Raw genomic sequence first — 25,115 nt, 5'->3', positions numbered from 1 at the left:
TAATGCATCATTTCTTGCTTCGTTACACCCCTTGATGCTTCCAGCACTTGAATGGGTTGTTCATGTATCACCCCTATAAATATTCCTCAGTTTTTACTATTCATCCCAGTTGTTACACCGAAATGAGAGTCCTGTCTCTTTGAAGCTGTGTACGAGGCAAATATGTCCATGTTTCTAGGTTCTAGTCTGTAAAGATATCTGATGATAGTTTGACTGGACTTAAGCAGTGCTAAAGAAGCATGGAATTACAGACTCAAACACTACATCTATGTTGTACAGGGTCTATATCTATGTAGATACATCAAATTCCTTATTGCCCGCTCTGCCTGTATACCCGCCAACATCGTCCACTCCCAGACCCCTTGGCTCCGCGTCGGTCTCTGACGCGACGGAATCCAGCTCAAAGTCGTTCGCAGGCTCGTACCCATCTTGTTCCGGTCGCTTCTTCAGGGGCGTCCACGGAATGAAGAAGAGACACACAAACGCCACGCACCCGAGGAAGAGGGAAAAGGCAAACGTCGTGGTGAGAGCGGTGTTGTACAACCCAAGGGCACCGTCAAACTTGTCGGCAGGCACAGTCTTCCGGAGATAGTCGTGCCCAATGTTGGCCCCGGACGCCACGTCAAAGTCGGGCAACAGCTCCGAGAGCGGCGCCAGGCGCGTCACGAACAGATGCTGGGCGACGGCTATAAATACGGCCGCAGCGATGTGCTTCCCGATGATGATGATGCTGAGCCCGATGGGGATGTCGGCGTCTGACAGAACCGCCTGGGCACCGATGGTCGCCTGTTGGGTGCAGATGCCGCAGCCGAAGCCGAACAAGGCCTCGTAGCTCATCCACAGCGCCTTGAGCGTCCGCGGCTTCAACGAGAACAGGAGACCGGACCCGACGCAGACCAGGGTCGTCCCCATCATCGTGCCCGGGGGCAGGGTACCCAGGAACGCGGCGAGTCCGGCATTGGTAAAGCCGCCGACAATGGACGCCGCCAGCGCGGGCATCATCTCGAGGGCCGCTTCATCGGGAGTCGAGCCGGCTATTCCCTGGATCCAGGACGGTAGCTGCAAGACGAGACAACAAATCAGCTTCAGGGCTTGTGAAACTTGGACAGCCACGCCCACGGACTGGACTGTTTTACACGGCAGCGTGTCTTACATAGTAGAACAGGTTCAGCTGCGCTCCGGCAAAGAACATGTCGTAGAACAGACAGGCAACGTAGGCTCTATTCTTGAACAGGCGTGGAGGGATCGTTGCCTTGTCCTTTTTGCGGTATTGGTGAAGAACCGTGATGCCAAACAGAAAGGCGGACAGTATCAGGGGCGTCAAGACGCGAGCGTCCGTCCAAGAGTTGCGAACGCCGCCGGCACTCAGCGCCTGCAGCAGGCATACCGTGGCACCCACCAAGACGGTGCCGCCAGGGAGGTCGAGCAAGGCCACCTTTTCCCTCCAGGACGCGTCTTGCGAGCCGGCGGCCTGGCCGGCGTGCTTGAAGAACAGCGCTACCATGGCTATCAGGGCGACCATGACGGGAATGTTGATCCAGAAGCACCAGGGCCAACCGAGCCGCTCGATGATGAAGCCGCTCACGACCGGCCCGGCCATGGTGGCCACGATCTCGCCGGACCCCACGACGCCGAGACACCAAGGGCGCAAATGTAAGGGGACCATGGACGCGGTGATTCTGGAAGCGGGGGGAAAAAGGACATATACGCATGAGCTCCAAAGTACTTGCGCAGGCACACCACGAAAATGTGTAGATAACGCGCCGGTTATGCGACGACGAGAGAGAGAGGAGATGGGGAAAAGGGGGAGAAACAGAGAGAGAGAGAGATGGGGAATGCCCTTACATCTGAGTGCCACAGAGGAGGCCGCTCGCTGCGAAGCCGGTGACGGCTCGGCCGGCGATGAAGGCCGTGGACGACTTGGCCGTCGCGCAAAGGAGGGAACCCAGTTGCATGGCTACCGAGACCCCGAGAAAGACGGTTTTGACGGGGAAGACGGTGTAGACCTTGCCGAGAGTTGGTGCCATGGCCCCGATCGTCATCATGCTAGTAGGGTGAGGCTCAGCAAAGGGATTTCATACGTTTATATATTGCGATTGGCTGCTGTGTAGCCGCCATGGTTGATGGAGACTGTGATCCAAAAACACAACGTTGTGCCGCGTGCAGAGAGGATGAACAGGACGGGTTTCTGACTTACTATATCGATGCGTACCAGCCGACATCCGCCACCGAGCCGAACTCGTTGATCAATGTCGGAACAAGGAGCCCAACCATGATCGAGTCCTTGATTCAGAGATGAAGGAACCAATCAGCGTCATGAAAAAGGGTGTCTGAAAGGACGTAGTGACGGATGCTCCGTCCGGGGAAGGGGACATACCAGGCCAATAACGAACTGCCCGAGGAAGAGCACGCCGACCATGATGATGAGGGGCAGCCCGGAGATGTAGGCTGCTTCGACCTCACTCTGACCCGCGGGCGTTGCACCGGCATCTGATCCGGCGTCACTGGCACGGCCGTCGTCGACGTCGACAGGCTCTCCCTTGGGTTGGGGTGAATGCATCTTGAGGGCTCGAAGGCGGCGTAGATGATAGGATACTCTCAGCAGTGAACCAGGGGCGTCGTCCACCGTCGAGATGTATATGCAGCTATGTTGCGGGTTTGAGGAGACGCTTATACCGTGATGTAGATCGACGGTAGAACGGTAGAGCTGCAGACGAAACAGGGAGTTCCTCTAACTTCTGTAGCCACTCATAATTAACATGCTGTTGCACTCCAACTTTCCCCCTTTTTTTTTCCTTGTTTTTCTTTCCTTTTTTCTTGTTGTTGCGAAGGGTATCCCTGGTGTAAAAACCCTGTTTTTGCCCACGTCAGCACCAGGCACGTCCAAAGTATAACTCGATGGAATCTCACCTCAGCAACCATGAGAACGTCCACTCAGGTGCATATCGACTTGGGTAACGTAACAACAATGCATGGCTCCCAGGTCTTCCCTCTCTGTCCCATTGTGTCCACCACCCAGCGCGGGCGTTTCGAAGCAGAGAGCAGCGAGTGAGTCAAGTTGGACAATCATCCAACCTCGCGTAGGCCTGCCTGATGCTTGACGCTCAAACCTGGACTTGAAGATTTTGTGATTCATTGTAAGCTTTGTGGTACAACTCACCACCCACCTAGGCGTGCTAAACATACTTTTCAACTCTTCTTGACTTGTTCTCGTGTTTTGGTAAGCCAGGTAATTCATTCATTCCTGCTGCATCTCTCTTCTCAGTCGAATCAAATGCTGGACCGTGCTTGAGTGGATGCTTTGGAGGTCCTAAGTGATAGGTTTCTTGTTGCTCTGGCTGAATTGTGAGCCCCCGGTCTACCTCTTTCTGTCATCCGAACACCACAGGTTGAAGGGAAACCGGAAATAGATTTCCCAGTTGGATTCATGATCCACACCACGTCATTAGCCCCCCGACACCACTGCCGTTCCAATGCTTGATACATCCGTGTCCGATGACGGCCGGCGGTCGAGCTCGGAAGACCGGCCTGTCGATGGATACGACACCGACGCAAAGGAGACCGACCTCGACCAGCCGCTCATCACAAACGCACCGGAGAGACGGCGCAGGGACAAGCGATACAGACGGTTGCCGGCGTGTCTCACGGTCCCATGGCCCTTTTGTGTCCATCTCCTGTTGGGCGTCGCCAATATTGCCTTTTTGCTGTATACGACTCGCTACCTCGGGGTTGCATCTCCCAAGCCACCATACTGTTAGTAGTCACCGCTCATCGCTCACACCTTCAACAAGTCCCCGCTATGTCGTGCAGTTGTGACATTCAGTATGTGCGTGCAGACCAGGAGGATAACACTCGAGCACAGCACCCGCCAACGATGCCGCCAGCCATTTCGTCCTCAAGCAGTTCGAGGGAGTCGTCGAGGGGACGGTCACGCCATACAATGGTCCGCCTGGACAGGAGGTGGACAAGGCGTGGGAAGAGCTACTGCGAAGTGAGTTTTTCCTAGCCAGCGCGACTGATCATGAACTGTCTACACCCCAGGCCCCAATATCATCTCTTGAGTCGATGCTGACGCTTGGCTTCTTTTGTTATTGCAGCCGCCATGTTCTGGATCACCAAGGACGAGCTCGAAGCGGCATTCGGCGCTGGTTACAACGGGTTCCCCATCCCCGGAAGCGACGGCTTGTACCTCGGTGGCATGACCGTGGGACATGAACTTCATTGTCTGGTACGTGACAACCTACAACCGCCGCGTCGCTGAAGCTGGAGATGCGGTTACACCACATGTTTGCCAAAGGGGTACAGCCAGAAGTTCAAGGCCATGTTATCGCTGACGAGAGAGCGGGTGTGATGACATACAGGATTGGTTGCGAAAGTGGTCGTGGTCAGAGCATTACTACCCCGACAGCACGCCCGAGCGGAAAGGACATGAACGGAAACATTTCGGTATGATTAACGTCTCTGGATGATTCCCGTCGCCAGGGGACCTGTGATAACGAGACAACTGCTAGACCATTGCCTCGAGATACTCCGAAACTCCGTGTAAGCAAGTCCGCTGTTGTCTCGCCCTCTCCGCTTCGCCTTCGCTCCTCAACTCCCCGAGCTTGTCTGTCATCGTTACGAGGCTTCGCCAAAAGGAAGCTTTCATCTTGAAGTATGTTGCTCACCAATCTCTTAGGATGTGCCACGCCGACCCGACACTATACTCGATCCACTGGTACACCAACAGGTGCGGCGACAAGCCGGACCTCTCGACCATGCACGTCTGCCGCGACTGGGACGCCTTGCACGGCTGGGCCCGCTCGCGAGCGCTGGACAACATGACGCTGTTCCCGGGCCATCCTCTGTACGGCAACGGGTCGTGCGGAGTGGATGGCGGACCGCAAGAGGAGCTCAAGTTTAGATTTGCCAAGGATGGACGTGGTGTCGAGATTGTTGGGTACGATAAGACGGCGGATGGTCAGTGAACCGAAGCAACCCTGCTGTTGTTACCCTTTCGCGGGGATTACCATAATCATTCCATATTGCATGTTCCTGGCTACTCTAAAGAGTGGTGAGGATCAACGGCAGGAGGAAAAACAGCATCAAGTTGTCAAACATTCATCCTGAGAGCAGTCAGGACGATGAGCGGACGGAAAGACTAGGCCAGACTCAAAAGTTTCTTATACTACACAAGATTCACATTTCGCTGTAAGGATCATGATACACACCGTCTGTGACAGGACCAACTAGCTTGAAGTCGTCCCATTAGTCTCATGATGTGAAGAGCATGGCCAAGACTAGAATATCAACTCTCTTTCCTGACAGTTGGAAACGTACGAGCTATACTTCTACAACATAGGATGCCCGCATGTGAACGTTCAACAAAACAACATGGACACATACTTGAACATAGATATAAGATGAATTACAACACAAGACTCAAAATCCATCATGTTTCTTCCTCCAGCACAACTCTACTCCCACGCCTCATCCCATGCAACCCCCCCCTCATCCCACAAGCAAAGCCGCAAAATCATCCACCGTGTCGTCGACCACCTCCCTTGTAACCGCCCGTTCATCCCACAGCGCGACGACTTCGATCCCGTCGTCCGAGATGGCCACCTCGACGCTAAAGGCCCCCGGCGCGGGAGCCGCCAGTCGCGCCCTAGACGCCCGCAAGCCGATGGAGGCCCCCGGCAGCAGATCCACGCCCCCGGAAGTGCCCCGTGGGTGCACGACAAGATCCAGGGGGAGGTTCTTGACGTTCCCGGGGACGTGGCCTTCGAGGTCTCGAGGACGGTCTGCACGATCCGACACCAGCAAGAGGGCCTTCTGCGTCGCCTCGACGACGGCCGAGAAGGCCGGCGGCTTGGCAGTTGCCTTCTCCCCCTCGTCTTCTGCAACGCGGATGCGCAGGGGGATCTTGTTCAGCACCGGGCCAACGGTGCCCTCGATCCCCGCGAGCGGTCCCGCGCGCCCGCTCAGAGTGTATCCCAGCGTGACATCATGCGGTAAAGAGGTCAGACGGCCGACCACCGTGGCCCACGCCGCGACGATGTACGTCGCGGTTGTCACGGTGCTGCCCTCTCGTTTCTCGCACGCTGGCAGCGGTACTCGACGCTTCATCGTCTGTGACCTGCGCGGGTCGGCCACACGGTCGTAGTTGAAGAGGGAACGCGGCCTGGCGCCCTCGAGATACGCCGACCAGAACGCCAGCGACGACGTCAACTGGTTGAGGCGGCGGACATGGGTGGCGAACGCGGAGAAGGTAAGGTGGTCGCTCAGCAGCGGCGGCTGATATGCCTCGTCGACGTAGGCCTTGACGACGTGCTCGAGAAGCAGCCGCACACTCCATCCATCGTAGGAAGAGTGATGTTGCGTCCAGATGAGGTGCGTGGGACGTCCTCCTCCGCATGTGTTGTCTTCACCCGAGTCCGGCTGTTGTAGTACCACGCGGAGTCGTGAGAGGGCCTGTCCCAGGCCGGGCGGCGTTCTCGCTTCCGCCTCGAGTGCTTCCTCTAGTGATCCGGAAGACGTGATTGTCCAGGCCGGCGGCTCTGCAACGACGATCTGTACCAACACGTCGTGCCCAATGTCGTCGTCAGACGTCGCGCCAACACGGGGCCGCGGCGGCATGGACACCCGGACGAGGCGGGTACGGAGAATCGGGAACCAGACGGCACAGCGGTCAAAGGCCGACTGCAGCCGGGCCACGTCCAGAGATGGGTCGTCGAGGGTGAAGACGAGGCTCGAGACGTGGGCGCCGGGGAACGATACTGTGGCGTTCATGAAGTCCTCCTGAACGGGTGTCGGAGGGAGAACGTCGACGAGGTCTACCCCGGCCGGGAGGCATCGTGCGTCGTGGACGGCCTTGAACGCCTCGGCCTTCCATTCGTCAGCAGCAGCTCCGTGGTACGTCTCTGCAAGAATCGACTCGTCGTCGTTTGTGCTTGTGTTGACTCTCATGGCACCCGCCATCGCGGACAGCGTGGGATTGGTGACAATGTCTCGCCAAGTGAGCCCGAGATCGTACCGCCGCGCCAGGGCAACCAGTCTCATGGCCGTGATGGAGTCGCCGCCCAACTTGAAGAAGTCATCTCCCCGCCTCAACGTGGTTCTTGTGGTGGTGGTGTTTTTGTTGTTGCTGTTGCTGCTGCTGCTCTCTTCGGGGGTGGAATACGCAGAGAGGAGACGCATCCAGAGGCCGGCGAGGAGCGCTTCGTGCTTCGACAGCGGCCCGTCCTCTGACAGCGTCGCGTCTGAAGAAGAAGAAGGGAAGCCGGAAGATGTTGACGAGAAGGAGGCGATCAAGTCAGGGGTCAGCGAGCCGATGCACTCCCGCAAGGCCCTCTCGTCCAGCTTGCCCGAGCTGTTGAAGGGCAGTGACTGGAGAGGCACATAGCCATCGGGCACCATGTACGTTGGCAGAACCGCCCGGAGGTCTTGTTGCAGACGGGAGATCATCTCACGCATGGCCAGCAGCGTGTCTGAGTCCTTAACCACAGACGTGCCTCGTTGTTCCCCGGCGGCATCATCATCATCGCCGGGACTTGCACCGACCCCGAAAGCGGCCAGCAACATGGACGACCGAGGATGGGCCTTTGTCACGCTGTCAGAAAAGCGTCCGGTGCCATCGTCATCATCATCATCCTCCTCCCTGTTGTCACCATGGCCGGCAGTCTCAAACGATCTGACGGCCACCGTGATGGACGGCGGGATGCGTTGACGGATGGCCTCCTCGATCTCGCCAAGCTCGACCCTCTGGCCGCGCAGCTTGACCTGCGCGTCCTTGCGGCCCACCAGACGCAAGCTCCCGTCGGGGTTGTAGTACGCCAAGTCGCCGGTGCGGTACACCCTGTGATGCTTCTCGTCATCGGGCGTGGTGCCGTCGCTGTCTTCGATCCGCCGCCCATCGAGCCAGGGCGGCCTCTCCAAGAAGGCGGCGGCTGTTTTGGCGTCGTCGTGGAGGTAGCCGCGGGCCACGTTGACGCCCTCGATGTACAGCTCGCCGATGGCTCCGATGGGTGCCAGCTCGTATTGGCCGGGATGATATTCTTGATCATCTTGTTGCTGCTGCTGCTGCTTGAGCGGGTTGACAACCCAGAGTCTACAACTGTCCAGAGGGAAGCCCACGGTGCCGATGGGAGTGGCTTGGGTCATGACCTGCACCGTCGACGCGATGCAAGCCTCGGTCGGTCCGTAGCCGTTGGACAGCCAAGCACCACGCGAACACCAACGGTCCACGTCGCCTTGGGACATGGCCTCGCCGCCGAGACTCACCTTCTGGAGCGGCCACGGCATCACGGCGTCCGGTGGGATCGTCCGAGACAGGGACGGCGTGCAGAAGAGGTGGTTCACGCGGGCAGTGGTGATGAAGCCGGTGATGTCGTTCATCCTCTGCTGGTCCGACGGGACGCACACGCAGCCGCCAAAGGCCAAGGTGCTCCAAATCTCGACCAGCATGGCGTCGAAGGCGTACGAGGCGAACTGCATCGTGCGCGTGGCCGGCGTCATGTCGTGGCTGCTCCCCAGGGCCACGAGCGACGAACTGAGCGACCTGTGCTCGACCATGACGCCCTTGGGAGTCCCGGTGCTGCCGGACGTGAACAAGATGTACGCCAGATCTGATGGTGTTGGTGTCGATGAAGATGTAGGGTTAGGGTTAGGGTCGTGGTCTGGCGTTTCTCCTTCCTCTTCTGGGTTACCTTGACACCGCTCCATGTCTACACACCGAATACCAGTACCACTGCCATCGCCGTCTTCGTCAATGACGATACACGGAAAACCCGTTTCCAGACCGGTCGAAAGGCAGTCAGAGGAAACGAGCACGGCGGAAGCGGCCACGGTGCCGGCGACGAGCCGCAGCCTCTGGATCGGATGGGTAGGTTCCATGGGCACGAGATACCCGCCGGCGTGCCAGATGGCCAGCATGCCGACGATGGCCCACTTCGACTTGCGGCACAGTATCGGGAATGCTCGGCCGCGGCAGTCTCCGAACTTGTCCCTCAGCCTGCTCGCGAGGCGTACAGACGCCGCCGTCAGCTCGGCGTAGGTCAAGGCCCCGTCCCATGCATCGACCGCTACATCGTTGGCGTGTAAGTCCGTCTGGCGGCGGACCAAGTCATGAACACACGCCTCGACTGACTTAGGCGTGTGGAGTCTTGCGCGTTCCAGGAGAAGAGCCTCGTCTTCGGCTGACAAGCCTCGCAGGTTGCTAAGGGGCACATCCATGGCGTCGTCTCTTGCAAGCTGAGACATGATCCCGGTGAACGTCAGCAGAACCCGGTGCGCGAGCTCGTGAGCGACCATGCGCGGATCGTAGCCGAGGTTGACGCGGACCTCTCGGTGCCCGGCGTCGTTCGGTGGCAGCGGCACGCATTCCACCATCAGGGGGTGGGGATACATGGCGGGTGTTTGTACTTGTTTGATGCCGGACAGGAATTTCTCGACATCGACGGCGTCTTCAGAGACAGCTTCTGAGGGTGAAATAGACAGAGACGGCGACGCAGGCTGCACGACGACGATGCTCTCGAAGCGGCACGCACGACGGGCGTCCGAGCTGGCCTGGGAGATGCGCTGGAGGCCAACGTGGGCAAAGCGCGCCAGGTCAAGCCCCTTCTGCCGCACATCGTCGAGGTAATCGTGCGTCGGCCGTGCGTAGTCGACGTGCAGCCGCAGGGGCGCGGATGCCATCGTCGGCCCGGCGAGCACGGCCGGGTCCAGATCGGGCAACCCGGCGATGGACTCGCGGCCGGACGAGATGACGCCGAAGACGACGTCTGGGTTGGCGGTGTAGTGCGAGACGGTGAGGGCCCAGGCGGCGTGGGCCAGGTCGACGAGCCGGAATTTGGACCGGGATTTGTTGTTGCCGAGGACGGCTGTTCCGCTCCGGGTGGATGACGCCGCCGGCCGCCGGTCTTCCGGGTCCGGGTCCGGGTCCGAGTCCGGCGCCGACGATGACAAGGAAACGGGGGATGACACCATCGGGAAAAGTTTGCCATCCGAGGCCCCGCGAAGCGTCTCCCTCCAGAAGACCATTGGCTCGTCAGTCTGGCTCAGGAGGCACAAGTGCCGGATATAAGTGCTGAAAGGCGGTCTCCTCGGCGCGACTGAAGCATCGACAACTCCCCCGGCGGTGCTGCTGTAGGTGCGTTTTCCGAGGGTTTCCATCTCGACTCCCAACTCCTGCCAGAGCATGGCCATGGAGAAACCATCGTAGACGGCGTGGTGTGCGGCAATGATGACTTGGACCGTTTTCTCGTCTCCCCCCTCCTCCTCCTCCGCCATCACCCAGGCCAGTTTGACCAGCCGCTCACCATACCCGTGACTCTCGTTGACATCGCGGACGAAGCTGTCCACATCTGGAGCCCGTCGCCAATACGCATCTTGTGTTTCATACTTGGGAGCGATAACGACCTGCAAGGCTGTGCTGGGAGAAGGGAGCGGGCCCTGCAAGTTGGTGGCTTCATCCTCGCCGCCGAGCCAGGGCACGATGCGAGTCCGGAGCAGCTCGTGGCGCTGGTGGATCGAGTGCCACGCCGATTGAAAGTTTGTGAATTGCCCGGCCGGGACCTCGAGTGTCTGGAAGGAGACGTACGCTCCCTGGTGCATGACGCTCATGGCCATGAAGGCCTCTTGCATCGGAGTGCAAGGGTAGACGTCGCATACCCGGGCTCGGTCTATGCCGTATTGTAGCATCAGTTCGTCCAGAATCGAGTCGAGCTTTGCCCCGTCCCCTCCAACCATCTCAAAAGGACGGGGGACTCCGAGATGTTCACCATTCTGTTGTGACAAGAGCTGCTCCCCTCCCAGCGGCATCAGAGTGGCTGCCATGTCGCCCAGCTGGGAGTGCATCACCACGGCCTCGTAAGTTAGTAGTCGTCCACGGCTGCGCAGCAGACTGATGAGGCGGATGGCGGTGACGGAGCTGCCTCCCATGTGGAAGAAGTCGGCCTCCTCTCCGATAAGAGTGGCCGGGTGGACGCGGAGAACCTCGGCCCAGCACTCTTGGAGGAGTCTTGCGTCCCCCGACAGATGGTGTGTTGCTGTAATCCCCGGACCAGCATCTATCATTGAAGTAGACGATAACGATGTTGTCGTTGCCGATCCTCGAAACACCAGTCCGTGTTTCGCTACGAGCGTCTCGAGACACCTATGGACCCAGCGCGCGTCGAGCTTCCCCGACGGTGTGACGGGCATGGAGTTGACGGCTATGTAGGCCCTGGGGACGATGACTTCGGGAATCCGACGGCGCAAATAAGCATCCAGCTCTGCGGCTTCGAGAGACAAGGCCGAATGTTGTTGTTGTTGTTGTTGTTGTCGTTGTTGGCCGGCGTGAAGGGCGGCTCCGGACTTGTTGCCGAGACCGGCAGACGTTGCCAGGGCAGAATGCAGCGCCAGAGAACACGCCACACCCTCGACGTCGTAGACGGGGTGGTACTCTTCGACATCATCATCATCGCCGTCACCGCCGCTCTGCAGCGGCTGTGAGCTGGGGATGACGGCCACGAGGCAGTCGGAAGGGCGGAACGACGTGACAGCGGCGTTGGGGAGAAGGAGTAGTGGTGTAGAGGACGCCGCCCGTCGCGATGATATCCAGCCGCGGATCATGTTGGCAACCTCGTCCGGTTCGACGCGCTGGCCGCGGATCTTGACCTGCCCGTCTCTTCTCCCGAGGAACGACAGCGACCCGTCGCCGTTGCGGTACATCAGATCGCCGGTACGGTAAACGCGTGTTGGCCGGGGCCGGCTTACACCGTCGACGAGCCACGCCGGGTCGTCAACGAAGGAGGTCTGGGTCCTTGGCCGGTCTTCATGATACCCGCGCGCCAACGCCGGCCCCTCCAAGAACAGCTCACCGACGGCCCCAGGCGGGGCGAGCATCCCGGACACGGGACTGACAAGCCACAGCGAAGCTCCGACGGGGTATCCCACCGTCCGCGGGCTGGTAGACAGGGCCATGGGCATGGCGGCCGAGACGACACAGGCCTCGGTCACGCCGTAGACGTTGTACATATGCCGCTCTTCCCCGTGCGGAAGACGGCCGAGCCAGGCTTCAATGTCCGTCCTCGTCAGCGGCTCGCCCCCCGAGACGATGGTCCGCAGACCGGGCACGTCGGCCGGGTCGAGGAGGCGCAGCAGGGACGGCGTGAAGGTGCAGGCGTTGACGTCGTGCCGGCGGATGAAACCGGCCAGGTCCGCCATGCGCTCGGCGTCGTCCGGCAGACACACGCAGCCGCCGACGCTCAGGGGCGCGAAGATCTCGAGGATGGACGCGTCAAAGGCGAAGTTGGCGCACTGCAGCATGCGCGTCTCCGAGGTGCACCGGATGGCCGCCGCCTGGGCGGCCATGCCGCTGCAGAGGGCCCGGTGCTGGACGACGACGCCTTTCGGTTCGCCGGTGCTTCCCGAGGTGAAGAGGAGGTAGGCGGCGTCGTCGGGGTGGGGTGATTTGCGTATGGATGTGTTGTTGTTGTTGTTGTTGTTCGTGTTCGTGTTGTTGTTATAAGCGTTTGCGTGTGCAGTATGTGGGAGGACGTAGTAATCGTCTTCATCCTCCTCAGCCACGGAAGCGTCGTCAAGAGACAGGGACTCTTCCTCGAGCACCCAGACTTCGACTCCCTCAACACCATCAAAGACGGTGCTCGTGGAGCGCGAGCAGAGAACAAGCGAGGCTCCGGCCCGGGTGACGATGCTCGTCAGCCGCGAGGGCGGATGGGACGTGTTGAGGGGCGTGAACGCCGCGCCGGCCTTCCAGATGGCCAGCATCGCTACGACGGCGAGCGGGGATTTGGGCATGCAGATGGCGACGAACCGGTCTTTTGTGTTGTCCCCCGTACTACCGTCATCATCATCACCAGCCTCCGTCGAAAGACAGTGTCTGCTTGCAAGAAGCCGGCGGGCAAGCCGGGTGGCCCGGGTCTCGAGCTCCCGGTACGTCAGCGAGGCTCCCGTGGCGACCAGCGCCGGGCTGTCCTGTCGTCGTGCTGCCCGGTAGGCGACCACGTCTCCCATGCGGCTGTAGTGTTCCGTGAAGGGTACGAACGGACTCGGGGACGACACTGCCGATCCAAGGTCATCATGCAAATCCTGCATGATGCTGGCGAGCGTGTCATCTGGAGCAGACTGTCCGATCCCACGGCACAGCGAGTCGAAACAGCGAACCATGCTGTCCACGCGGTGTTCCTCGACACAGTCCGGGTCGAAGCGGACCTCGACGGCGACGCGGCCGTCCCGCAAGAGCGAGAACTCGACGTTGAGGGGATACGGGTGGAAGGCGTCGTCGGCGGCCGGGTTGTGCTCCTCGTCGTCGACGTTGCGGATCCCGATCCTCGCCTGGGCCCCGGACAGCGAGTCCGAGTACTCGGCGGGCTGGACGACGACGACGGACCGGAAGTCGCAGGCCGCCCGGGGCCCGGGCCCGAGCCGGAGGATGCCGTCGAGCCCGAGGTGCTGGTGTGCCGTGCTGGCCAGCCCGGTCCGGTGGGCGTGAGAGAGGAAGTCGGCGATGCTCTGATCGCGGCGCACCCGGAAGTGACGCGGCACGGTCGCCATGGTGGGGCCGACGAGCTGCTCGATGCCCGGCATCGGCGTGTCCCGGCCGGAGAGGACCGCGCCGAAGGTGACCGACGTCGTGCCGCCGTAGAGGGCGAGGACGAGAGCCCAGGCCGCCTGGACCAGCGTGGGCACCGTGACGCTCGAGTCCGAGTAGTGCCGGGGGGTCTGGGGCCGTCGAGGAAGCACACGGGTGAGCTTTGCGCGGGCCAAGGGCTGATGCCCGGCTGGGACGGCCGGGAACAGGGTGCTGCTGTCTTCCTCGTCCGCGTCGGCCAGTGTTTCCCGCCAGAACTTCTCCGATTCCTCGCCGGTAGCCTGCTGTACCCAGCTCACGAAGGTCTGGAAAGATGGACTGGATGTCGCTTTGTTCGTGTCCATGTTGATCATGTTACGGTTGATGGACGTGTGGGAATGGGGTTGGGGTTGACTGTAGACCGACGCGACCTCGTCCCAGATCAACTGAAGAGACCACCCGTCATAGATGGAGTGATGGGCTCGGAAGATGACGTATCCACGGCTTTCACCGTTGGTCCGGCCAGTGGTTCGATGCTTGTTACTGGATTCGGCCTCGGAACAGTATACAAAGGCAACACGGATCAGAGGGCCGCCGTAGTCGAAACGCACCTGGGTCTGCTGCTCGGTCAAGTAGCTCTCTAGAGAGCCTGCGTGGTGATGAATGGTACACTGCGATGGATCTGGCTTCTTGGCCATCACCAGCACCCCCCCACGAGGCGTCGAGACGATGCGGCTACGCAGCAAGCCGTGTTTGCTCAGTGTGGCCCGCCAGGCTGCTCTCAGGCGCGCCGCGTCCACTCGATCTGAGAGGAGAAAGGCCTGCTGGGTGACGTACGGCTGTAGACTCGTCGTCGTTGTTGTCCGGCGTGTCGAGATAGCCATCAAGTTCTCCTGGAGGGGCGTACACGGGAACACGTCCTCGATATCGGCGACGGCCATGCCGCATTCCGTGGCAACGCTGCGGACGAACTCGTCGAGGGATGATGATGATGATGATGTGTCTGGTGGAAGTACACTACTCTTACAGAGCAGCTGGAACGGGGGCGGCGTCACGTCTTGCTGGTCCTTTTGCGGGTGTACTGAGCCGTTGCCGGTGACACGAGAATCTTCCCCGACGACGTTAATGTTGGTGATCCTGGCCACCATGTCGATGATACGAGGCTTCTCAAAGATGTCTGCCACGCTCAAAGCGAGGTTGTGTCTGCGTGCCATGCCACTCAGCCGGATGGCCACCACCGAGTTGCCGCCCAGGTTGAAGAAGTCGTCATGAATGCCAACCGTGTCCAGTCCGAGCAGCCTCGCAACGAAGCCCGTCACGATGTCTTCCACCGAGGAGGGCTCGGAGTCTCTTGGGTTCTGTTGTTCTTCCGCCCGAGTGTCGGTTATCATAGCATCACTGCTGCTTCTGCTGCCACTGTTGTCGCTTCCCGGCTCGGGCTGAACGGAAAAGGCGACGAGACGCTGCCGGCCCATGTCGGCCGCGACCCGGTGGAGAGCACGGCGGTCCAGTTTGCCGGCCGTGGTGGTCGGCAGAGTCTTGAGCGGCACAAAGATGCGCGGTATCATGTACGACGGCAACGGCAGCGTCGAGCGTCGGATCCGCTCGACGAGAGACCGGAACCCGGCCAGGGCCCGGGGGTCAGAAGCAACCAAGTCCAGGGAAGTTCTGCCTCGATCCCGGTCCTGCTGTCTCCTGTTCCCATCGCTGACACACGAAGCATCCCTGCTCTCGCCGGCATAACCATCGCCATCGCCAACAACAATAAAGGCCGCCAGCACCTCCGATCCGTGTTGCTGCTCTTCCTGCTTGTGCAACAGCTCGACGGCAACAGGAGGAGGCGAGGCCACTCCTATTCCACCTTGAACGATCTGGGCCATGCACACGCGCAGGTGCTGCTCGATATCACCCACCTCGACGCGTTGTCCGTGGATCTTGAGCTGCGTGTCCTTTCTGCCGACGTAGTTGATGCTCCCGTCCGAGCTGTACCGCACGAGGTCGCCCGTCTTATACAAGCGCGCGCCGGGGCGGGAGTGCGGCCCGGACCGCAGCCAGGACGGCGCCCCGATGAAGACGCGGCTCGTCACGTCCGGGCGGCCGAGGTATCCGGCGTCCGCCACGACGGGACCCTCGATCAGCAGCTCGCCCACGGCGCCGATGGGCTGCAGGCGCTCGTGGTCGTCCTCGTCGACGATCCACGTCACGGAGCGGTGGGCCCGGCCGATGTTGGACGGGAGAGAGTCCCGGGTGACCGGGTTGTTGACCGTCGAGGCCATGCTGCACTCGCTCGGCCCGTAGATGTTGACCATGCGCACGCGGTCCGCCCACCGGTCGACGAGCGACGCCGACAGCGGCTCGCCGGCCAGGCACATGGCGTCCAGGCTCGGCACGTCGTCCGGGTCGATGAGGGAGGCGAAGGAAGGGGTCCAGGCGGCCCAGTTGGCGCCGGAGCGCGCGATGAAGGCGACGATGGCCATGCTGCGGTCCTCATCCGAGGGGCTGCAGAGACACCCGCCCACGGCCAGCGTCGTGAGAATCTCCCCGACGCTCGAGTCGAAGCTGTAGGCCGAGAACTGCAGCGCCCGCGTGTGAGGCCACACCTCGGTGGCCGCGCAGTGGCGCCGGAAGCCCGTGGCGAAGTTGCGGTGCGAGATGACGACCCCCTTGGGCGCCCCCGTCGTGCCGGACGTGAACTGGACGTACATGGCGTGCCGGGGCCGGACCTCGGGGCATATACATATCGCAAGGCCGGAGATCTCGGTCATGGCCATCCGCCGCTTGATCCAGTCGTCCGTGATGGCCAGAACTTGCACTGATATAGGAGAGGGAGGGCCGTCATCCTTGGACTTGGACAGATCCAAGTCTCTCGCCCACCGTTCCAGGCGAGCCCTCTGCCCCAACGAAGACAGCATCACGCGCGGACGGACCTGCTCGACGATGGAGAGCAGCCTCGAGTCGGGATGACCCGGGTCCAGCATCACGAAGCACCCTCCGGCCCTCATGACGCCGAGCATGGCCACCACGGCCCATATCGACTTCTCGGAGCAGATGGGCACGACGCCGTCCGGCACGACGCCGCACGAGTCCCGAAGGTACTGCGCAACGCACCCGGTGGCGCGGTCCAGCTCGCCGTACGTCATGTCGCCGTCCCAGCTGCACACGGCCTGCCGTCCGGGGCTCGCCCGCATCCTCTCTTCCACGAAGGAGTGCATCACCTCCTCGCCGGGCGGCACGCACTCCCTGTTCCAGTCCCATATCTGCGCGAGGTCTCGGGGGCTCACCTTTCCCACGTCGTGGACGCTCCTCCGGGGGTTGAGCAGGGCCTCCGTGACCAGGTGGCTGACCGTCTCGGCGACGTTGGCCGCCGCCGCGTCGCTCATGAACGATGGTTGGTATTGCAGGTAGACGCTCATTTTATCTTGGCCCGTCTCAACGATCAGGGCGAGGTCCATCTGAATAAGAGACACGGGGGGGTGTCAAGTCAGTATCTTGCTTTTATCATCCATAGACGACAGGCAGAGAGAGACCCCTGATAAGTTTGACTCCCTGTTTGGTTTGAGAAAAACGAACTCACCTCTGTCAGTTCCCTGCTTTCCACCTGCCGGAACCGCAACGCAAAGTCCTCCTGGTCGCTCTCCGTGATGAGCGGCCGGCACGAGATGCCCGAGTTGAACAGCGGAACCCTGGAGCTCCTGTCGCGGAGGAGACCGGCCGCCTCCTGCATCTCCGCGAGGGAACATGACTGATTGCTGCTCCCCTCGATCGTGGCTCGCTGGATTTCCTTCATAATGCCGAGAAGTGTCGGGCCATGCGGCGAGCCGCTCTCTTCCGTCTCGACACCAGCGTCGTCATCATCATCATCATCTTTCTGTCGTTCACGGCCGAGGTCCACTCGACAGACCAGGATACCCAAGAAGGACCCAAAGGCCTCCTCGATGTCCGGCACGGGGACGTCCCGCCCTGACGCGACGTTGCCAAAGACCACGTCGATTTTCCCCGAGTAGATGTGGAGGACCAGCGCCCAGATCGTCTGGAAGAAGGTCGGCAGCGTGAGGCCCAGACGGGCCACCGCCTGCTGCAGGCCATGCGTCGTGTCGTTGAGTGCGACTTGTACGACGCGTTGCTCTTGGTGTCGTCCGCCTGAAGATACGTCGTCACTTACATGCTCCGGTTTCGACTCCCTGCTCGAGTCGACGAGACTGGGGAACAGACACGGCTGGGCGCCCTCCAAGTGCGAGCTCCAATACGCCAGGCTTGCTTCGTGCCTCTCCCGGTTGCGGATGTACCGCACGAACTCGCCACCAACCGTCAGTGAGCCGATGCCGGAACCCGGACCGGGGCCCTCGGTGGAATACCGGTATGCGAGGGAGACGTCGCGGAGCAGCGGCAGGATGGACATTGCATCCTCCACCAGGTGGCTCACCTCGAGCCTGCACCAGACTCTGCCGCGACCGTCTCCGTCGCCGTCGTGGTAGACCATCAACATGCTGTGCGTAGGGAGGCCGGCGTGGATGAGCTGGTGATGGCTCAGGGTATCCAGCAGTCGAGGGTGCTCCCGCGCAACGTGTGGTACATCGTCGTCACTCATAGCCCGCACCCTTTGGCAGCTTGCCGGGCTCCGTCGGAGTACCACCTGATATAACGGCATGCTCGATCCTGTCATCGTCCTGTCCAGGGAGTCAGCGTCGACCTCGGCCTCGACAAACACCGTCCGGAGAGCCTGGTGGCGCGCGACCACCGCCTCCCACGCCTGTCCGAGACGGTCCATGTCGATTCGAGAGCCGTCCGCCGCTTGAACCTCCCAGACAAACTCGTCCATGTAGAACCGGCCTCCCAGCCGCGCGAGGCTGAGCGCCAGCGAGTCCTGCATCGGGGACAGCGGGAACACATCTTTCACGTCGTCGAGGCTGTTGATGGTTGGCAGGGACAAGAGAGCCTCTCCTATGTGCTCTATCTGCTGCCGGACTGCTGATCCCTGCATGACACTGACTGCTTGTTGTTCACTGGGCTGCTGATCCTCATCAGTCCCATATTCCCTCTTACTATCGGCCAAAACGTCTTGTAACCCCTCAACCTGGGCGGCTACTTCGAGAAGGCATCGGCTGTTGAAGAGCTGTCCGACCGTGATGCGTTTCCCAACGGCCCGGTACCGTGCCACGATCTGCATCGCTCTGATGGAGTCGCCCCCCAGCGACACAAACGACTTGCCGAGGTCGACGCTGGCCGGTTCGATACCCAAGAGAGAGGCACAGACGTGCTGCATGAAGGCCTCTTCTCCGGGTGTCGAATCGCCAGGCGGGGTCTCTGGTAATAATACATCGACTCTAGGAACAGATCACAAACAGTCAGCTTTGGCTCATCTTACTCCATATGCCGTGTGCAGAAATAACTCACTCGTCGTGCCTGGTCAACTCTCCATACTGAGCAGAGTCGTATGACACACCAGCCATGGTTTCCAGCTGGGATAGAATCCGAGAGCGTGCCAGCTTCCCGGATGCCGTCATGGGGAACCGCGAGATGCTCATCCATGCGGCTGGGACCATGAAGCTCGGTAGGGCTTTGCCCAGTTTCGTAGCAATCTCTGCCGCTGCCGGTGGAGAGCAGCGCACCAGCTGCGACTCAAGGGCCTCCTCTTCGTCCTCCTCGTCCTTGGACAGCTGGAGATGGTGATGATGACGACCACCTTCGATATTTCCTCCCATAGGCAGATCACCCAAAACAGCCGTCAGTCTGCCGGCAAACGGCCCGGCCTTGGGTATAAAGACCGAAGCGGCTTGGAACGCCGAAGCCTCCCTCAGGTAGTGCTCCACCTCGGACAGCTCAAGTCTCTGGCCGCCGAGTTTGGCCTGGGTGTCGGTCCGCCCCATGACCTCGAGGGCGCCGTCGGCACAGAGGCGGCCGAGGTCGCCCGTCCTGTAGAATCTGTGTTGGCCGTCATCGTGTGTGCGTCCAAGAAGCCTTTCCGCCCAGTCCGGCCTGTTGGGGAAGCTCCTCTGTTCAAGGAGCGGATCAACGTTGATATAACCCTGAGTGACCACTAGAAACGTTTACCAGTCAGCATGAGATTCATCAGTAAGCATGAGTTGGCCCATCGAATATGGTCTTCCAGACCACCAAGGTTCAGATATCGAATCTTGAAAAGAAATCACGTACTGGGGCCCTCGAGCCATATCTCCCCCCTGCAGCCGACCGGACTGAGGGCCTGGTCCCCTCGCCGGACGATCCAGACCCTCGTGTTGATTCCGTACCCGCTGACGTGGCCGCGGCCGACTTGTGCGCCGGTCTTGGGTCTGGACACTTGCACCCAGGTAGCCTCGGTACACCCGTAGACGTTGAAGGCCCGGGTCCCGGCCTCGACCCAGCCGGCGATGTCCGCGTCGCCCATCGGCTCGCCGACAAGGAGGAGCGTCCGCAGGCTCTTGGACGTCCTCTCGGGACGCAGCGTCCGCGCCACCGTCGGCGTCAGGTGCGCCCAGTTCACCGCCGTCCGGACCATGTAGCCCTCCAGGTCGTTCCAGCGCTCGTTGTCCGAGGGGACGCACACCGTGGCGCCGCGCAGCAGCGAGCCCAGGTAGTCCTGCACGCTCACGTCCCACGAGTGCGCGGCGAACTGGACGGTCCGCGTGGCGCCGTCCACGCCGAACGCGTCCCCGAGCGCGGCGACGGCGGTGCAGACGTTGGCGTGGGAGACGACGATGCCCTTGGGCACCCCCGTGCTGCCGGAGGTGAAGACGACGAACGCCGTGCTGTCGGGGGAGGGTCTTGTTTGTTGTTGTTGGTATTGTTTCTGTTTCGTTCTGCGACTTTCGTTCTGGAGAATGGTATCAAGTTCGTGTTCATCCCCGATGTTGCTCGGGACCTGTACCAGGCCAAGTTGCTGCGATATCTCATAACCCCTCAGCTTCTTCAGCTGAGCTTGAGAAGCCACCAAGAAGGCCGCCTCTGTTGCTTCGGCGATCTGCGTCACGCGATGCTCGGGGTAGTCCGGGTCCAGGCTCGAGCAGAATGCCCCCGTCTTCAGCACGGCCAGCATCGCCACGGACATCCACACCGACTTTTCGAAACAGAGGAGCACGCCGTCTCCCGGAGCGAGGCCGGCCTGTCGAAGCCTGTCCCGCAGTCTGTCCGATGCGTCGTCGAGCTCGGCGTACGTCAGCCGGCCGTCCCACGCGTCGATAGCCACCCAGCTCGGCCGGCTGCGGACCTGCTCCCGAAAGACCTCATGGACCAGGCGAGCGTCCGGATTCAAGTCGCCAGTCCCGGGATACGGGTGCCAAGCCATGATGTGGTCGACGTCTCTCTCGCTGGGGTCGAGGGTGGCCACTTGCTGGTCGGGGCTCGCGTGAAGGAGAGCCAGGATGTGCTTGAACGTCGCCGCGACGTTCTGGGCTTCGTCGTCGGACATGAGCGTCGGACGATAAATCATCCTGTAGTTGCTGATGGTGCCGTCGTGGTTTTCGAGGACATCCAGAGCAAGATCTACGCCCGGCGGCAGCAGCGGTAGCAGCATCAGCAACCCCGTCGCGGTGTCTCCCTGCTGGTTGCCGCTGCTTCTGTCGTCATATTGGGCAGTGAACCGCGTAGACGTGTTCCAAGAGACATTGGAAGAAGAATCTAGCTTCTCCCGTACTCCATCACTGTTGCTCAACGCGGTGGCGATTTCTCCCAGCGTGTCTGATTCGCGGATGGTGTAAGATAGGACAGAGGAAGCCGCTCGTCCACCATCGCCGCTGCGTTGGCACCCGAAGCAGACTTCGTCGGTGTCGGAGTACAAATAGAGCAAGATGCACCAAGCAGCGTTGATGTCGTTCCTGGTGGCGGCCATCTCATCGTGCCAGTCAACGCTCGCTGTTCTTGCTTCGTCGTCGCTTGGTTGCCCTCCCGGCAGGGGTGGGAATATGCATGCCTGACCACTGCCGCGGCGAGAGGGCTGCTGCAGCATCGTGGCGTCCATGCTGGCTGCACTAGAAGTTGGTACTGAAGTTGGTGCTATGAATGCTGCAGTAGTCCGGCTGTCTAGAGTTTGTGACTACAGCTTGACGTCCAACTCGGCGCTGTGCTGTATCTGTGTAGTAATGCTTGTGTCTCTGTTCGTCTGATTCCGCATCAACCATCAGTGTACGACTGATTGGTTGCCTTACAAAGTCCGACTTGGTCTAGGCTAGTTACTACAAGGTATACTGTATCGTATCGGTTTTGTTGCTGGCTAACTAAACTCAGAAGCGTACTGTAGGACGACTTCAGAAGCGAGACTCTCAGCTTTACGACACGCATGGTACATGAAGTTCCAGCAAGCCTATTCCATAGACATTGTAGACCAGCGTGTGGTTCCCTGACCTACGATTTGTTTCTGATCTCAGTCACTGCGAAAAGCTTCTGGCCTGTCGTCATCAACGTCCGGTACCAAACCACCATTTACCTAAGCAAAACCGTGATATGAGCAACTCTGACAGTAAGTTTGCTGCTGCTGGCCCAAGCTTGACTTTGTTCCAAAGCCCCAAAGACTGTGTATACCACAGTCGAGGTAACTCCATTTTTGCAACACTACTCAAGTCTATGAACCAAACGTGCCCGGAATCGACACCGGCTGTGCATTGCCTCAACCGTATCACTGCATCACGACGATCCGTCCTCCGTCATGAAAACTGGGCTTTAACGGTTGATCCTTGTCAAAACAAGTCTGACTGGATTCGTGGTACAAGAACAAAAAAAAGAATAGTGTGGAGGGAGACCCCTTGTTAGCCAGGCTGTACCTTGTGTGCTGCGATGGAAACTAATCTTGAACCGGCATAGAAGCATTACGATGTTCTGTTTCTATCCACAAGAACTCCAAAAAAGGGTTACACTTGCCGCCGGGAAGCTTCGCTCTGTGCCCACTTGTGCGATGTGAAAGCTTAATAGGTCTCTCTCTGATGGAACTTTGAACCAGCATATTGTTGACTTTCCCTGACACGCCTCGAGAGGCAATGCTACCGAACCTTGATCAACCCCATCTAATCAACCCCCATCTAATCAACCTTTTCTAATCAGCTCCGTCTAACAACCCCTGTCTGCTCATCCCTGCCGCGGCAAGCGCCGAATTAAGTTCGAATGATTACTAAATTGCCACGGATAAACAACATCACAAACGCTAAGCTCAGCCTCCATGCCTGTACCCGTAAGCAGACATCCATGTCTGTGTGTCTATCCCTCAAACCTTGGAGCTCAGCTCGGGATTTCGGTCCGTGAGTCTAGCTTACGGCATAGTAGTAGACATGAAATCTCGACGAACTAGCTTGCGAGATACTCTTGGTGCTTGGAGGAAACTGATCAAGGGACACACACCTTTGTCAAAGAATGAAGTTTCTCGAGTGAGTGCGATGCTGGTGATGTGGCTTTTTGAGCCGGTTCTTTTTCATTCCATGATAAATCAACGCTTTCACAAATGCTACGTCAAGAGAACACATGCCATGCCACGGACGCGGACTTGTTGCCAAGCTTATTGCCCCCCATCCCTTGACGTATCCAGTCGCCCCATCTCCTCTGCTTACGTGTGGATGTTTAAAGTTTCACTCAGTCTACGAGTAGCCTTCGACTAGCCTTCGAGTTCCGCCTCATCATGGGGTTACATGGGAGATTGGAACGGTCACGGCGGCAATATGGAGCATCCTCTCGAACGTCAGTCATGTCATGTCCATGCAGTAGCGCGGAACTTACCGATACAATACTATGCGCTGTAATCGCGAAGCCACAGTTCAAAATGTCCAAAAAAAGAGATATTCAACCACCAATCTACTTTGACCCTGTTGTAGACCGACCGAGTCAGGAAACGTCTCATCCCAGGGCAAGTATGGCATCATCCTCCGATTCACGCCTCGTCACGCTCGCCCGCAGCATCGTGGAGCACGCAACCGCCGTGGACGCGTATCTGCAGCAGAATGGGCTCCTCTCGAAACTCACCGAGAGTGCCGCCGCCGACATCAACAGCCCTCCCTGGATGCCCATGCCGGACGCGGCGGCCGAGGACTCGCGGCAGAAGACCATGGCCGCTTGCCAGGAGCTGCGCGGGCTCCTCGGGGGGCCGGTGCTGCCACTCCTCGTCGACTGGACGAAGCCCGTGATTCTGCGTGTCATTATACAGCTGCGGCTGGCAGAGCTGGTCCCGCTGCAACCTGCTAACGGCGCCGTGGGAACACCGTTCGCCGACATCGCCGCCTTGACGCGTCCACCGCTCAGCGAGGGCTCCGTCCGCCGGATCCTCCGTCATGCCGCGACGCACGGCATATTCTGCGAGCCTTCCGAGGGGCTCGTGGCCCACACGGCCACCTCGGCGCTGCTCGCCCGCCAGCCCCCCCTCAGGGATCTCGTTACTTACGGCATGCTGGAGATGCTGCCCGCGGGCATGCGGCTGGCCGATGCTCTGCAACGGTTCCCGGGCAGCCAGGACCCCAACGACACGGGATCCGCCCTGGCAAACCTTGAGCGGGAGCTCGTGTCTCTGGATTCCCATCCCCCCGCCAACAACAATAACAACAACAGCGACAGGGATGCCGCGGTGGCGCTTTCGGACCGGAAGAGCCTGTGGCAGGTCCACTCGGAAGAACCCGAGGTCGCACGGCGCTTCCACGCAGTCATGATGCACGAGTTCTCTGACGTGGGCGCCCTGTTGGACGAGTTCCTCGGCGGCCAGATCGGGATCGAAGGGAAAAAGATCGTCGACGTCGGCGGTGGACGAGGAGCGCTGGCGGTCCAGGTGGCCAGCAAGAGTCCCACCACCCGCTTCATCGTGCAGGACTCGGAAGACAATGCCAGAGAAGGGCAGAAGAGTCTCCCGGCCGAGCTTCAGGGGAGGGTGCAGTTCATGGCCCAGTAAGTACTACCCCGGTTGTGTGTGTGTGTGTGTTTGTGTGTGTTTGTGTTTGTGTGTGTGTACATTGGACAGATCATCATCTTGGCTGACTGCAACGCCGTGATAGCGACTTCTTCTCCCTGCAGCCGGTCAAGGACGCCGACATCTACTTCTTCCGCTGGATCCTTCACGACTGGAGCGACGAGCACGCCGTCAAGATCATACGCAGCCTCGTCCCGGCGTTGCGTCCCGGTGCGAGGGTGATCCTGAACGAGCTGGTGGTACCTAGACCGGGAACTGAGTCGCCCGAAGTCATCAAATCAGCGCTGTAAGTTTATTGGAACTCGTTCATCCTTGTCTTGCCCCTGTCTTTCCCCTCTCCCCCACTACTCCCTTAACCTTCCGGCCGGATGGGTGTGGGGTTTGGGTGGAGGTGTGTGTGTGGTCTGAGCCGGAGACTTCCACACTCGATCACACTCTGTTACAAGAGGTTTCCTCCGCCCTCACTAGTTACCCGTTTACCACTCCAAACTCTCTGTTGCACTCATTGATTTATTCGGTGATAGGAGTTATGACTTGGCGATGATGGCCTTGTTCAACGGACAGGAGCGGAGCCTGGCAGAATGGCAGCATCTCTTCCAGCACGCCGATGAGAGATTCAGGTTTGTAGCCTGTAGAACCAAGAAGCCAGGAGAACTGTCTCTATTGGAATTTGTCTGGGACAGTTAGCAAGCT

General features: G+C 59.9%; 4 protein-coding genes across 4 annotated transcripts; 2 read left to right on the top strand and 2 right to left on the bottom strand.

Annotated features, from left to right (window-relative positions):
* Positions 1–288: 288 nt before the first annotated feature.
* CH63R_09539 (MFS transporter) lies at positions 289–2,560 on the bottom strand (the record flags this gene model as incomplete). Its single annotated transcript, XM_018304513.1, has 5 exons — positions 289–1,059; positions 1,154–1,679; positions 1,846–2,046; positions 2,198–2,283; positions 2,378–2,560. The coding sequence occupies 5 exons, from the start codon at positions 2,558–2,560 to the stop codon at positions 289–291; spliced, it is 1,767 nt and encodes a 588-aa protein (XP_018156536.1).
* Positions 2,561–3,473: 913 nt separating this feature from the next.
* CH63R_09538 (uncharacterized protein) lies at positions 3,474–4,967 on the top strand (the record flags this gene model as incomplete). The annotated part of the gene is made up of 4 exons (XM_018304512.1): positions 3,474–3,753; positions 3,863–3,991; positions 4,098–4,185; positions 4,679–4,967. The coding sequence occupies 4 exons, from the start codon at positions 3,474–3,476 to the stop codon at positions 4,965–4,967; spliced, it is 786 nt and encodes a 261-aa protein (XP_018156535.1).
* A 523-nt stretch (positions 4,968–5,490) lies between these two features.
* Positions 5,491–21,506, bottom strand: CH63R_09537 (Non-ribosomal peptide synthetase; the record flags this gene model as incomplete). The annotated part of the gene is made up of 5 exons (XM_018304511.1): positions 5,491–8,728; positions 8,930–17,004; positions 17,127–18,876; positions 18,974–19,589; positions 19,706–21,506. The coding sequence occupies 5 exons, from the start codon at positions 21,504–21,506 to the stop codon at positions 5,491–5,493; spliced, it is 15,480 nt and encodes a 5,159-aa protein (XP_018156534.1).
* A 1,875-nt stretch (positions 21,507–23,381) lies between these two features.
* Positions 23,382–24,712, top strand: CH63R_09536 (Sterigmatocystin 8-O-methyltransferase; the record flags this gene model as incomplete). The annotated part of the gene is made up of 2 exons (XM_018304510.1): positions 23,382–24,400; positions 24,508–24,712. The coding sequence occupies 2 exons, from the start codon at positions 23,382–23,384 to the stop codon at positions 24,710–24,712; spliced, it is 1,224 nt and encodes a 407-aa protein (XP_018156533.1).
* Positions 24,713–25,115: the final 403 nt, after the last annotated feature.

Source organism: Colletotrichum higginsianum, chromosome 6, assembly GCF_001672515.1.
Source record: "Colletotrichum higginsianum IMI 349063 chromosome 6, whole genome shotgun sequence".
Classification (NCBI taxonomy): domain Eukaryota; kingdom Fungi; phylum Ascomycota; class Sordariomycetes; order Glomerellales; family Glomerellaceae; genus Colletotrichum; species Colletotrichum higginsianum.
This window is presented reverse-complemented; position numbering and strand designations above follow the sequence as displayed.